Genomic DNA, 12,802 nt, shown 5'->3' with positions numbered 1-12,802 from the left:
TGGTCCCTTCAGGAGCTGGTGGCATGAGGTCTGCAGCCTGGGCAGAGGTGCGGGGTGGGTGGAGCAGATACAGTGAGCATGAAAGCTACCATGTTGTGTTGTGAAACAGCTCAGTTGGCTAGAGCATGGTGCTGACAAACGCCAAGGTTGCAGGTTTGATCGCCGTATGGGACAGCTGCATATTCCTGGATTGCAGGCTGTTGAACTAGATGATCCTCAGGGCTTCTTCCAGGGAGCCTGCATGGTGTAGTGGGTAAGAGCAGTGGACTCGTAATCTGGTGAACCGGGTTCGCTTCCCCGCTCCTCCACATGCAGCTGCTGGGTGACTTTGGGCTAGTCACACTTCTTTGAAGTCTCTCGGCCTTACTCGCCTCACAGAGTGTTTGTTGTGGGGGAGGAAGGGAAAGGAGATTGTAAGCCGCTTTAAGACTCCTTAAGGGAGTGAAAGGCGGGATATCAAGTCCAAACTACTACTACTCTTCTTCTTCTTCTTCTTCTTCTTCTTCTTCTTCTTCTTCTTCTTCTTCCTCTTCCTCTTCCTCTTCCTCTTCCTCTTCCAGTTCTGGTTCTATGTAAGGTCCATCTGGCTAATCACTGTTGGAAACGGGTTGCCTGGCCAGACAGACTTTTAGTCTGAGCCAGCAAAACAGTTAGTTCTTCTTTCTTCTCTGACACAACTGACACAATTTCATAGGATGCCCCTGTGTGTATCCTCCACCTGCTTTGAAGAATTACGATAGGTCTGGTGACCTAGTCTCAGTTTACAAGTACCAGACGTATCTTGGGAGAAGGATATAGCTGGGCATGGATCTCTCACATCTGTTATCCCGGTGGGAAACTCTGCAACTGTCAGCTTGCTTTCCAGATCCATTGGCTCAAAGCATGACAGATGCAAAACTGGCCTCTGGTGGATGAGCTCACTATCGTAAATGAGTTTTGTAGAACTTCAAGAGTTTTGTATAACTGGGTTCAGAAAAGGGCAACCAAAATTATCAAGAGGCTGGATATTTGTGGATCATGTGAATATACTCTTTGGATTTCAGTGACTGCTGCACAAGAAGATCCACATAGATCCACGATCATTCTCTGTATTTCATCTCAAGGGGTAAAACAAGGGGTCATGGGTGACGAGTGCACACTTCATTAAAACCTCAGGCAATCTAGTACAGATCAGCACAAGAGAGTCTAAAAAATCTAGATATCTAGTTTGGTCCCAGGGCTCAGTTCCTGAGCAAGTATCGAGATGGTGTTGCAAAATGGACTTCAGTGCTACCTTTTGCAAAAGACCACATGCACGCAAGACCACGTTACCTTCTGTGAGTGAGGAAGCTTCCATTTGCGTGACCTGAGCCATCACAACCTGGGGTTGGACAAGTGGGACCCTCGTTCTTGAGTGACTTCCACGAAAAGGACGAACCATTGAGAGAGCCTTCTTTCTGCCTCCGGGCTGCGAGGGGACATCCTGAGGCACTGCGATGCGAGGCGTATTTGCCACTGATGTGTCCAAGCCCAACACAACCGGGAACAGGGCACCTACAGAAATAAGAAGAAACAACACGGGTGGTGCTTTTGCTTGGATATAAACAAACCAACAGATGACAGCTTGGGTCTCATGAGTTCTGCTCCAGCCGGCAGAAGGGGTGGGAGATCACTTTCACTCTTCCTTCCTCCCCCCCCGACAGCCCTTGTGCTTCCCAAAAACTCTCTGCTGGACCACAAGCCCTTCTACGATGGGGAAGCGCTTTGCTTTTGCAGAAGGGAGCTCAGGATCCAAACCTTAGAAGGCAGTAAAAGAGCATCAGCATTATACCACATGTTACGTTGGCTTCATGTTACGTTCTTTCAGGTTACATCCCGTGGCGACCCAGAAGTACCGGAAAGGGTTACTTCTGGGTTTTGCCACTCGCGCATGCACAGAAATGCTAAATCGTGCTTCGTATATGCGTACAAGCACCAAATCACACCGCGCACCTGCGCAGATACGATGCGATACCGGAAAGGGTTACTTCCGGGGTTTCACCACTCGCGCATGCACACGAGCACCAAATCGCACCTGCGCAGCTACGGCGCTTCAGGTTGCGGGCTTTTCATGTTGCAAATGGGCCTCCAGAATGGATCCCGTTCGCAACCAAAGGTACCACTGTACAGTCATACCTCAAGTTATGTCTGCTTTATGTTACGTTCTTTCAGGTTACGTCCCGTGGTGACCTGGAAGTACCAGAAAGGGTTACTTCTGGGTTTCGCCGTTCGCACATATGCAGAAGTGCAAAATGACGTCACACGCATGCGCAGAAGCGGCGAATCGCAACCCGTGTGTGCGCAGATGAGCCGCTGCAGATTGCGCTCTTTTCATGTTGCGAACGGGCCTCCGGAATGGATCCCGTTCACAACCAGAGGTACCACTGTATCAGCTCCAGTAACCACTCAGGTGAATCAAACATTGAAACTGGCTATAAAAGAAGGAATCTAAGGAACAATAAGCACCATATATGGTATTTAAGGCGCACCCTCTCTCCCAAAGGTTCTTAGGAACTGTAGCTCACCCCTCAGAGAACTCCAGTTCCAAGGCCTTTTAAAAATCAGCTCCCAGGATTCAAATTGGGGAGATGCTTTCAATGCCTGGTGTGTACGCAGATTAATAGGTTGTGAATCACAGAAAGAAGGGGACTCATTCACTCTGCACAGCTATTCAAAACTGTGTAGGCTGCATGGAAACCAACTCCTAGGGGCTGATGGGGGTTCGGTCCTCCAACAAAATATTTGTGTGTGTTTGGGTGAGAGGGGAGATTGCCCCATTCAGTGGAAAGCCTGAACAGAGCCCATGCATGCTCTTCCATGTAAAAAACCCAAACAAAACAGCAGCAGCAGATCCCCTATCATATGCCTGGTTACTGTGCAATTACAATTGTATTTACAAATTACAAATGTATCCAAACTTGAAAATGGAAAGCCAAAAGCTGATGGTCAACAAAAGAGCCTTAAAGAGTCTCTCAGGGCTAATCTAAAAAAAAGTAATATAAACACCGACAACTGGGAAACACTGGTCTGAAAGTGCTCCAATTGGAGAACAGCCTTTGCCAAAGATGCCATGGGTTTTGAAGAGGCTCGAACTCAGGACAAAAAGGAAAAAATGTGCTAAGAGGAAGGCACACTTGGCAAACCCTCACCATGATCAACTCCCGCCCGGAAACCTATGTATCCACTGTAGAAAGATGTGCAGATCCAGAACTGGCCTTCAGAGTCACTTACGGATTCACTGTTAAAACAGTGTTTACGGACGACAATCTTACTTGGTTATGAGTGATCTCCAAAGAAGACAATTGTATGTTTGTAAGGCTATGTTGTAACCTAGACAACATCTTAAAAAGCAGAGACGTCACCTTGCCAACAAAGGTCCGTATAGTTAAAGCTATGGTTTCCCCAGTAGTGATGTATGGAAGTGAGAGCTGGACCATAAAGAAGGCTGATCGCTGAAGAATTGATGCTTTTGAATTATGGTGCTGGAGGAGACTCTTGAGAGTCCCATGGACTGCAAGAAGATCAAACCTATCCATTCTTAAGGAATTCAGCCCTGAGTGCTCACTGGAAGGACAGATCCAACATGAGTCTGACCAAACTGCGGGAGGCAGTCGAAGACAGGAGGGCTTGGTGTGCTCTGGTCCATGTGGTCACGAAGAGTTGGACACGACTAAACAACTAAACAACAAAAGGCTATGTTCAGACCTTGCGCTGAATGCAATCTTCCTGGGCCAGGAGATTCCTCGATTCTCAACCCCATCCACTGAATTACACCCTTACCTCTTTGTACCCTGAGCCATCCAATTTATCCAGATTCTCTTTGTGTTCTCCCCCAGGGGTTCTCTCCCTGGCACATCGAGTTCTGCCCTGGCTCCACTGAACATCCCACCCGTTTTTTCCTGAAATCGGAAGTTGGTGACCCCCCCTTACGTGGGGTCCTTGCCATTAAGGTTTCTGCGACTGGTTGCGTTTGTTTAAATATACATGTCAATTACAGTCACACACACAAGTTTGCAACTACTCAAAGCTTTCAAAGAAGGAGTCGATGTGGAACAGCACAACCGCCCCTTTATGCAAGGCAGCAATTAGGAACGTCAACGACGACTGTCAAAACAAGAGTGCTTGCCTGCTCTTGAAACTCGTGCTCTGTGTTTCATTGTTATCATCATTATTTTTATTTTATTCCATAAAAACAACAACAGAGGAGTTGACAGTCGAGGGGCCGCACCACCGTTATTTCATACCCGCTCTGAGATAATTTGAAAAACGCTGATCCTGTTTTTAATCATCTGCAAATGCGGCACAATTCACTTATTATATCGTTGCCAGCAGGATGCTCACTAAATTCATAACTGCGTCGCTGTTTATATGATCGCAAGCAAATTACTGAAACCTCAGGAGAAAAAGAGGGAGGCCGAGGGAGGAAAGAAAGGGGAAGGGAGCGATTAGCATGCAGCGTTTACGGCCCAGCCGTTACATATTTTACACTGTTAATTTAACTTTCATTACACTTTTATTGTAAAAAATAAACCAGAGTCTTATTGTGGCAAACAGCTGGCTTGGGATGTGTGGCGTGTGTATGTTTTAAAAATTTATTATTGCTGTTTAATTGAAGTTGCGGTAATGGCCGGTCAATTGAATAGTCGCTCTCCTGAATTGTCTTTTCCTTTTTTTATTTTAAAGAGGGAAGGGAGAAGGTCGAGATGATTTGTGGAAGGCAGTTGCAATTGATGATCTGTGTGATGCTGCATGGCCCGGCCAGAAAGCACGCCCTCCGATGTAAATGGCGTGAGGAAAGAGCAACAAGGCACCAGGGACTATATTAGTCTCTTCTTCTCGGTGGTGGCGTGCGAATCTCGGACCGCAGCCAAGCAGATTTCTGGCACGCAGATGGAGCGCTGGAATTACAGCAGAGCCTCTTTATCGCAAACCTGCAGGGACCTCCACAAGAGCGTACCTTGTTAGAGAAGACAAAATGCTACTTTCCCAAGGACTGGAGGAGTTTGGAAAGGGAGGGGAAAGCTTGCCTTCCTGCAATTTTCTCCACCCGTCCATTTCATATAGCCTCTTATCTGTTCCGTGAGGAATACAGGGCGCTGTCTTGTACTGAGACACACCATTGGTCCATCAAACACAGTACTGTCCACGCTGGCCGACAGCAGCAGCAGCAGCTCTCCAGGGTTTCAGACAGGGTCTGTCCCAGCCTTTGCTGGAGATCAGTCACTCCTCCTCTGCCCTCCACAAAACACTACGCTGTGATTTGTATGCATTTGTTCATAGGGTAATATATTCCGTGCTTTTCTTCTGGGGGGTATGCAGGGGTACGCGTACCCCTAAACATTTTGTGAATCTTTGTACTTTTGTCAATTTACTGTATTTATTTTTTCCTGATTTGAACCATAAAAATGTCAGTTTCCTTGAGTCAAAATGAGAGTACCCCTAAACATTTTAAAGAAAAAAAGTGCTGAATATATTTATGTTTGTTTTTAAATGTATTGTAAGCCGTTGTTGTTGTTATTTATTGAATTTATATACCGCCCTATACCCGGCGGTCTCAGGGCAGTTCACAGAATAAAATCAAGATATAAAAGCATAAAATACCTAACAAAAACAAAAACAGCTCAATACCCCCCAACCCCCCCCATTTAAAATTGGATCAACCAAAGACCTGGTTAAAAAGGAACATGATCATCATCATCATAATCATCATTATTACTATTATTATTTATTTACCTATCCTTCCCCTTTTGCTTGATGCAACACGTAAAACAAAATGTCAAAAAACAACTTACACTCACAAAAATAGGGATGGTCCTAAAAATAGACACATCTCAGGTGTCAAAACACTGAGGGCTTATCTACACTTAATTTTTCCTCTACGCTTTCCAGGCACAGTCTGTTCTGTGTCTGAGCACCCATTTTTTATGGGGGTTTTTTGCTCTGGAGTTTCCCCAGAAAAACACTTTCTATAAAGCTGAATCACAGCGAACGGCAATCTGCGGAGCAAAAAAAAAAAAGGGGGGGCGCTCGGACACACAGTTTTAAAGTGTGGCCCTGTACCTGGAAGGAGCGGAGCAAAAGGTAAGTGTAAATAAGTCCTGAATGGGGACTTGAACCCTGGTGTCTGAGGTCCTAGTGTCCAAGGTCCTATCCACTACAACACTGATTATCATCTTCCAAAGCAACTACTCTATTCCGAACTAAAAAATGGAAAGTGTAATGCTGGTGGTCAACAAAAGAGGTTTAAAGACTGTCTCAAGGCAAATCTAATTTTTTTTTAGTATAAACACCGACAACTGGGAAACACTGGCCTGCGAGCGCTCCAGTTGGAGAACAGCCTTTACCAAAGGTGTCATGGGCATTGGAGACGCTGGAGCTCAAGACGCAAGGGAGAAACGTGCTAAGAGGAAGGCATGCTTGGCAAATCCACACCATGATCAACTCCCACCCGGAAACCAGTGTCCCCACTGTGGAAGGATGTGTGGATCCAGAATTGGCCTCCACAGTCACTTAAGGACTCACTGTTAAAACTGTGTTTATGGAAGACAATCTTACTTGGCTATGAGGGGAAGAAGAAGAAGAAGAAGAAGAAGAAGAAGAAGAAGAAGAAGAAGAAGAAGAAGAAGAAGAAGAAGAAGAAAAGTGTATGTTTGTAAGGCTATGTTCAGACCTTCTGCTGAATGTAATCTTCCTGGGCCAGGAGATTCCTCGATTCTCAACCCCATCCACTGAATTACACCCTTACTTCTTTCTACCCCGAGTCATCCAATTTATCCAGATTCTCTTTGGGTTCTCCCCCATGGTTTCTCTCCCTGGCACATCAAGTTCTGCCCTGGCTCCACTGAACATCCCACCCGTTTTTTCTGAAATCAGAAGTTGGTGACCCCCCTTACGTGGGGTCCTTGCCATTAAGGTTTCTGCAACTGTTTGTAGTTGTTTAAATGCAGTTAAGACTGTGTTTATGGAAGACAATCTTACTCGGCTATGAGTGATTGTGAAAGAAAGAAAGAAAGAAAGAAAGAAAGAAAGAAAGAAAGAAAGAAAGAAAGAAAGAAAGAAAGAAAGAAAGTCTACAAAACATTGGTTCTACCAAGTTTCCCACAACTCTGCTTCGACAATCCTTGGCCTGCCAGATTCTCTTTTGACCCACCTTGGGGAGAGCATTCCCCCCTCCCCCAAACCTAGCAGCAACCTAAGTAACATGTGGACACATTTATGGGCTGCATCGATTCCTCTGCAATGCTCCTGAAAGGAATGCAAAGGAAGTCATTGCAGAGGAAGGAGATACAGAGCCCCACTAGTTGCAGTAATGGGCTATAAACTGCACAACACAGCACTTATCTTTGGCAGTGCGATCCATTTTCATTCTTGTTTCTCTCTGTGTGTCATTGGACAGCAGAACGACACTATGGATTATGCATGGTTCTACCTCCCCAAGCAATTTTAGAACATTAAAGTCAAAAGCAAAGTAGCTTTGCTGCTGCTGCTGCTTTCCCAATAGTTTTTAAAACTGGGCTCGCTCAATTTTTAATAAACTCTGCTTACTCCTGCTAATTGCGACACGGCTCATTTAATGCAAATGGTGCGCTATCCTGGGGATAGAAGTCGGAGCAGATGGCTCCGAAACGTCATCTGGTTCTTACAAAGACCTTTGGATCACTTACAGCATCAGTGTTTACCATGGTCTCCTAAGTGTGAAGGATTTGAAGCTGTTTCTTCTGCTGAGACAGTGACCCTGGAATATCCCGGGGCGGTGGAAAAGCAAGGTGAGACCAAGGAGTGTGTAGGGAATTGTGGAACCAGAGGGGGAAGAACATACATCATCAGGAGAGGCAGCACAGCCAAATGTCCTAGCTCATCACTGGCTTATTCCCCTTCAGTGCTCAAAAAAACCACTGCATTCTGGGGTGCAGATGGCCAATTTGCTGACATAGGATGCTACTGTGGACAACAGAAGATGTGTCTGTGTTGGGGACTGTGCTGAGGAGGGCTACACTGAGGCGGAATGGTGGGAGCCTCCCCCTCCCCCTGATCAAGATCCTGAATCTTCCCAGGAGCAGGACAGTATAGATTTGGAACAGTGGCTTGCAGAGGGGCATAGTTCAGAAGGCAGAAGCTGGGAAATACTGGATGGAGAAGAAGCACTGGGAGAGAGAGAGGTAGGCTGAGACCCTACCTGCCCGCAGACTTTCTCGCCAGAGTGGTGCATGCTCTAGTTATTTCCTGCTTTGACTACTGTAACGTGCTCACATGGGACTACCTTTGAAGGTGACCCAGAAACTACAACTAATCCAGAATGCAGCAGCTAGACTAGTGACTGGGAGCGGCCGCTGAGACCACATAACACCGGTCTTGAAAGACCTACATTGGCTCCCAGTACGTTTCCAAGCACGGTAGTTATGAGATCAGGTTATAAGATGTGGTAGTGACGTGGGTGACTAGGGAGGAAGTGGGTGGAGCCCTTAATTGGGAGCACCTTCATTCCTAGGAAATGGATTCTTCATTCTCTCGCTGTGATCATTAAAGTTTCTAACTGGTAAGAAGACTCCTTTTCCTTTGTTCTGCTTATCTCCTGCCAAAGGGGGGATCGGGACGAAGGCGATTCCCTGAAGCCTGACAGTCTGGCTATGGGGCATAGGGTGAGGCAAGTCTCTTCAGCCCTGCAGGACTGCTTATTTCCTGTGTTGGGCTGTGTACACACAATATTTTTAAAGCACATGATTCCCCTCAAATAACTGGGCACATTTTATCCCTTTGTAGTTTATGCTCCCCCCCTAGAGTTACAACTCCCAGCCACCCTTAACAAACTACAAGACCCAGAATTATTTAAGGTAAACAATGTGCTTAAAATCTTTTTTAAAGTTAGTGTGTATGCAGCCTCAGCAGATGAGTGGAAAACTCATACCAAGATGTGGGGGCTGCATTAGTGGTGCAGCAAATTTCAGAACAGGGGGATTCGGAATAGGAAACGCCCCCCCCCCAGTTTATCAATCCCCAATTGAAATGAGCAAAAGCTTCCACTCATTGCTAGAAGGGAAGGCTATCCTGTTCTCTCTCGCTTTATTTTGCAGCAAACAGTAGACAGAGAGGAAGGAGTCCACACCACACTGCAGCTTGTACGATAACAGTAGCCCTTTCAAGAATTCCACATCCCGTAGTCTTTCTTATTGTGAGTTCTGCTGATTAATCAGGAATGGAAAGGATGATTAAAGCTTTTCAAATTAAGCACACTAATGATTGATAATGAGTTGATGAAAGGAGGTATCATGCAGATTACTCAACCATTCTCACCCATCAGATTAGTGAGAGCTAAGCTAAGGATGCCAAAATCCGAGAACTCTCCAACCAGCAAATAGAAACTTTCCTGGCATTAAACAACAACAACAACAAAAACCTGTAAAAGGTAAAGGACCCCTTACTGTTATGTCCAGCTGCAAACGACTCTGGGGTTGCAACGCTCATCTCGTTTTACTGCCCGAGGGAGCCTACGTTTGTCTGCAGACAGTTTTTCTGGGTCATGTGGCCAGCATGACTAAGCCGTTTCTGGCGAACCAGAGCAGCGCACGGAAACGCCGTTTACCTTCCCGCCGGAGCGGTACCTATTTATCTACTTGCACTTTTGGCGTGCTTTCAAACTGCTAGGTTGGCAGGAGCTGGGACCAAACAACGAGAGCTCACCCCGTTGCAGGGATTTGAACCGCCAACCTTCTGATCGGCAAGCCCAAGGCTCAGTGGTTTACATCACAGCACCACCAGTTTTACACCAAAGTGTCATTAGGTACAACAGGTAATCCCACTGAACTGCTAACAGTTAAGTGCATGCTCAACGCAGTGGAAGAATATCACTTTAGTTTGAGAATAACAAGCCAGGAAATCATTCTACTTAATCAATCAACTCAACCAGCTGATTCCTGCATTGCAGGGGCTTGGACTAAATGACCCTTGGGGTCCCTTCTAACTCTTCAATTCTAATATTAAATGATGTCCGGTCCTTTTGGAAGACATCTGAAGGCAGCTCTATATATGAAAGTTTTAAATGTTTGATGTTTTACTGTGTTCTTGTATCGGTTGGGAGCCACCCAGAGTGGCTGGGGCAAACCAGTCAGGTGGGTGTGGAGTACAAATAACTAAAATATCATCATCATCAAAGTTCAAGAATGCAATTCAGCCACTGAGGATGCTCAGTCCTTGTTTGGGGTGGGGCTGGGGGAAATTACAAGAACTGGAAAGGACCACATTTGGACACCAGACTTATGCTAGGATCTTGCATGTTGAAAGGAAACGATGTACATCTTCATGTCCACATTTTGCCTGGGAATTGTCTTCTCACTTACTTCATCAGCTCTGGATCCTCTTTGTCATCCTTGGTGGGGGTGATCTTGATCCCACTTTTCTTGGCACGAGGGCAGCCCGACAGACTACATTTTTTAAAAAGAAGAAGAAAAGAGAAGGCACCTTACTTGCAGCCTGCCAGTGTTTTTCCTGCTCCCAGAACTCAAGTCGCTTCCAACGCCCCCCACCCTCCATTAATTTATCATTCCTTCCCCCTTTCTCAAGGACTCAGGGTAGGAAGAGGTTATATTCCCTGTCCCAAAATGCACACAATCTGAATTAGATAAAGTATACAGGGGTAGACTAAAACTGAGGAGAGCAGAGATGGGAGAGAACATCTTTCGTATCAGCTATCCTGTTCAACTCATTTTCTGGGCTTCACCCAAGGAATTGACCCGGTCTCTCCAAACCCACGCAAGGACAGCCAAGTGTGACTTATAGCACAGCACTCAATGCACCAAAGGCCCAGGCTGACAATATTAGATACACACTGTCTTTCTGTGCAACCCTTCCTTTTTATCTCCACCATGAATCAGGTACGTGCATTGCTGACATCATTTTAAACTCTTTCCGTTTGCCTCTTATATTCAAGTGAACCCTTTCTTCTCAGTACGGCTAGGATCTGCCATGTCCTTTGCACTCTAATTCTGGACCTTACCTTTCAGCTGGACTATTGTGACTTTCATAGACTTTCTATCTTATTTCATAGACTTTCGATCTTATTTAAATCCCCTCCTTGTACAGTGGACGCTTGGGTTGCAAACATGATCCGTGCGGGAGGCACATTCGCAACCCACAGTGCTGTGTCTGCACACGCGTGGGTCACGATCCGGCGCTCCTGCGCATACGCAAAGCATGATTTAGTGCCTCTGTGCATATGTGAGCGCCAAAACCACGAAGTAACCTGTTCCGAAAATGCAGAACCTGAAGCATCTGTAACCGAGGTATGACTGTATTTTATTCCCCTGGCACTGTTGTAATGTGCAAAAACAGCCACCGATGAGTTTCCTTGCATTGCATGCTTCCGATTTGTCCCTCCTGAGCTCCCGCTTCTGAGGCTGCTCGCTTGGCCTGGGGCATGGTGCTTAAGCTAGCTGAGGCCATGCAGAATAAAGCCCTTTCCTGTTGTTTAAAAAGACCTGCACCTTTTCTTGTGAATGAGCTATGCACTGCTGTCTTAGGCATGGTGCATCATACGGACTCCCCCTCCTTCTTTCCCATGGACTCATAGAAACCCTCCTGCAGGCTTGTGCTAAGAGTCACAACAGGACTGCAGAGAACTCTGACGTTACCAAACCTGCGTGGAGAGCCTGACTATGTAACAAGTCTTTTCTGCAGAGAGCACATACAGTGGTACCTTGGTTCTTAAACACCTTGGTACTCAAATGCCTTGGTTGTCAAATGCCAAAAACCTGGAAGTAAGTGTTCTGGTTTTAGAATATTTTTTGGAAGCAGAACGCCCGATGCAGCTGTTGTTTATTGTTTCTGGGGCGCCTGCACCAATCAGAAGCTGCGCCTTGGTTTTCGAACATTTCGGAAGTCAAATGGACTTCCGGAATGGATTAAGTTTGGCACTCCTGTTTTTGCTATTTATTTTGTGTTTTTGTTTTTGAGGCTTTTTCAGTTAATTAGTTTTTGTGACTGTGTGGAACCCCATTCAGCTACTGATTGATTGATTGATTGATTGTGTGGCTGTGGAAATAGATAAAAGCCCCCCCCCCCCATACAAACAATGACTAGCATCAGTGCAGGCGAGAACAAAAAACTGATTTTTATTTTTATCATCTGCAATACTGTCTTATTTATTTTATAGTACAGTACATTGATTATTGCTTTCATTTTATAGATCCATGGTCTCATTAGATAGTAAAATTAATGTTAAATTGCTGCTTTAGGGGTTGTTTTTAAAAGTCTGGAACGGATTAGTCCGTTTTGCATTACTTTCTATGGGAAAGGGCGCCTTGGTTTTGGAACGCTTTGGTTTTGGAACAGACTTCTGGAATGGATTAAGTTTGAGTACCAAGGTACCACTGTATTCAACTCCCTGCATCTCGGTGATCATGCAACTTTCCCACCTCCATTTAATGTCCCTACACTGCAAGCCTGTTGCATGCATCAAAGTAGCAGTCCTCATTTCAATGCCAGTTTCATTTCAATTCCCTTTCTTCTTACACAAGCTCCTCTTCTGCTGGGGCCAATGGAAAACCTCTGCATTCTCAGTCTTGCCCCTATTTCACTTTTGCCAACACACAAACACGTATCCCAGATTTCGTGCATAAGAATACTTGTGCATTCAGAGTGCTTTGTGTAACCTTATTTCGTTTACTGAAATCTTTTAAAGCCACTTTTACCCCTGTTTTACCCTTCACCGCTGCACAACATCGACTTTCTGCAAAACTCCTTCCCTTCAACCGAAAATCCCATTTTCCAGCAGCAAAAAAGGAACAATTTC

General features: G+C 45.6%; 1 protein-coding gene across 4 annotated transcripts in view; it reads right to left on the bottom strand.

Moving 5' to 3' along the window:
* Positions 1 to 12,802, bottom strand: part of MYT1 (myelin transcription factor 1) — a 166,964-nt gene that overhangs the window by 16,410 nt on the left and 137,752 nt on the right. For all 4 annotated transcript variants that reach the window (XM_081916679.1, XM_081916678.1, XM_081916680.1 and 1 more), the window contains 2 exons: positions 10,353 to 10,436; positions 1,312 to 1,533 (listed from right to left, as the gene is read on the bottom strand). In XM_081916679.1, the coding sequence (XP_081772805.1) occupies positions 1,312 to 1,533; positions 10,353 to 10,436 (306 nt within the window). The remainder of the gene's footprint in view (positions 1 to 1,311; positions 1,534 to 10,352; positions 10,437 to 12,802) is intronic.

The sequence above is a fragment of the Podarcis melisellensis genome (genome assembly GCF_964234715.1).
Source record: "Podarcis melisellensis genome assembly, chromosome: 6".
Classification (NCBI taxonomy): domain Eukaryota; kingdom Metazoa; phylum Chordata; class Lepidosauria; order Squamata; family Lacertidae; genus Podarcis; species Podarcis melisellensis.
This window is presented reverse-complemented; position numbering and strand designations above follow the sequence as displayed.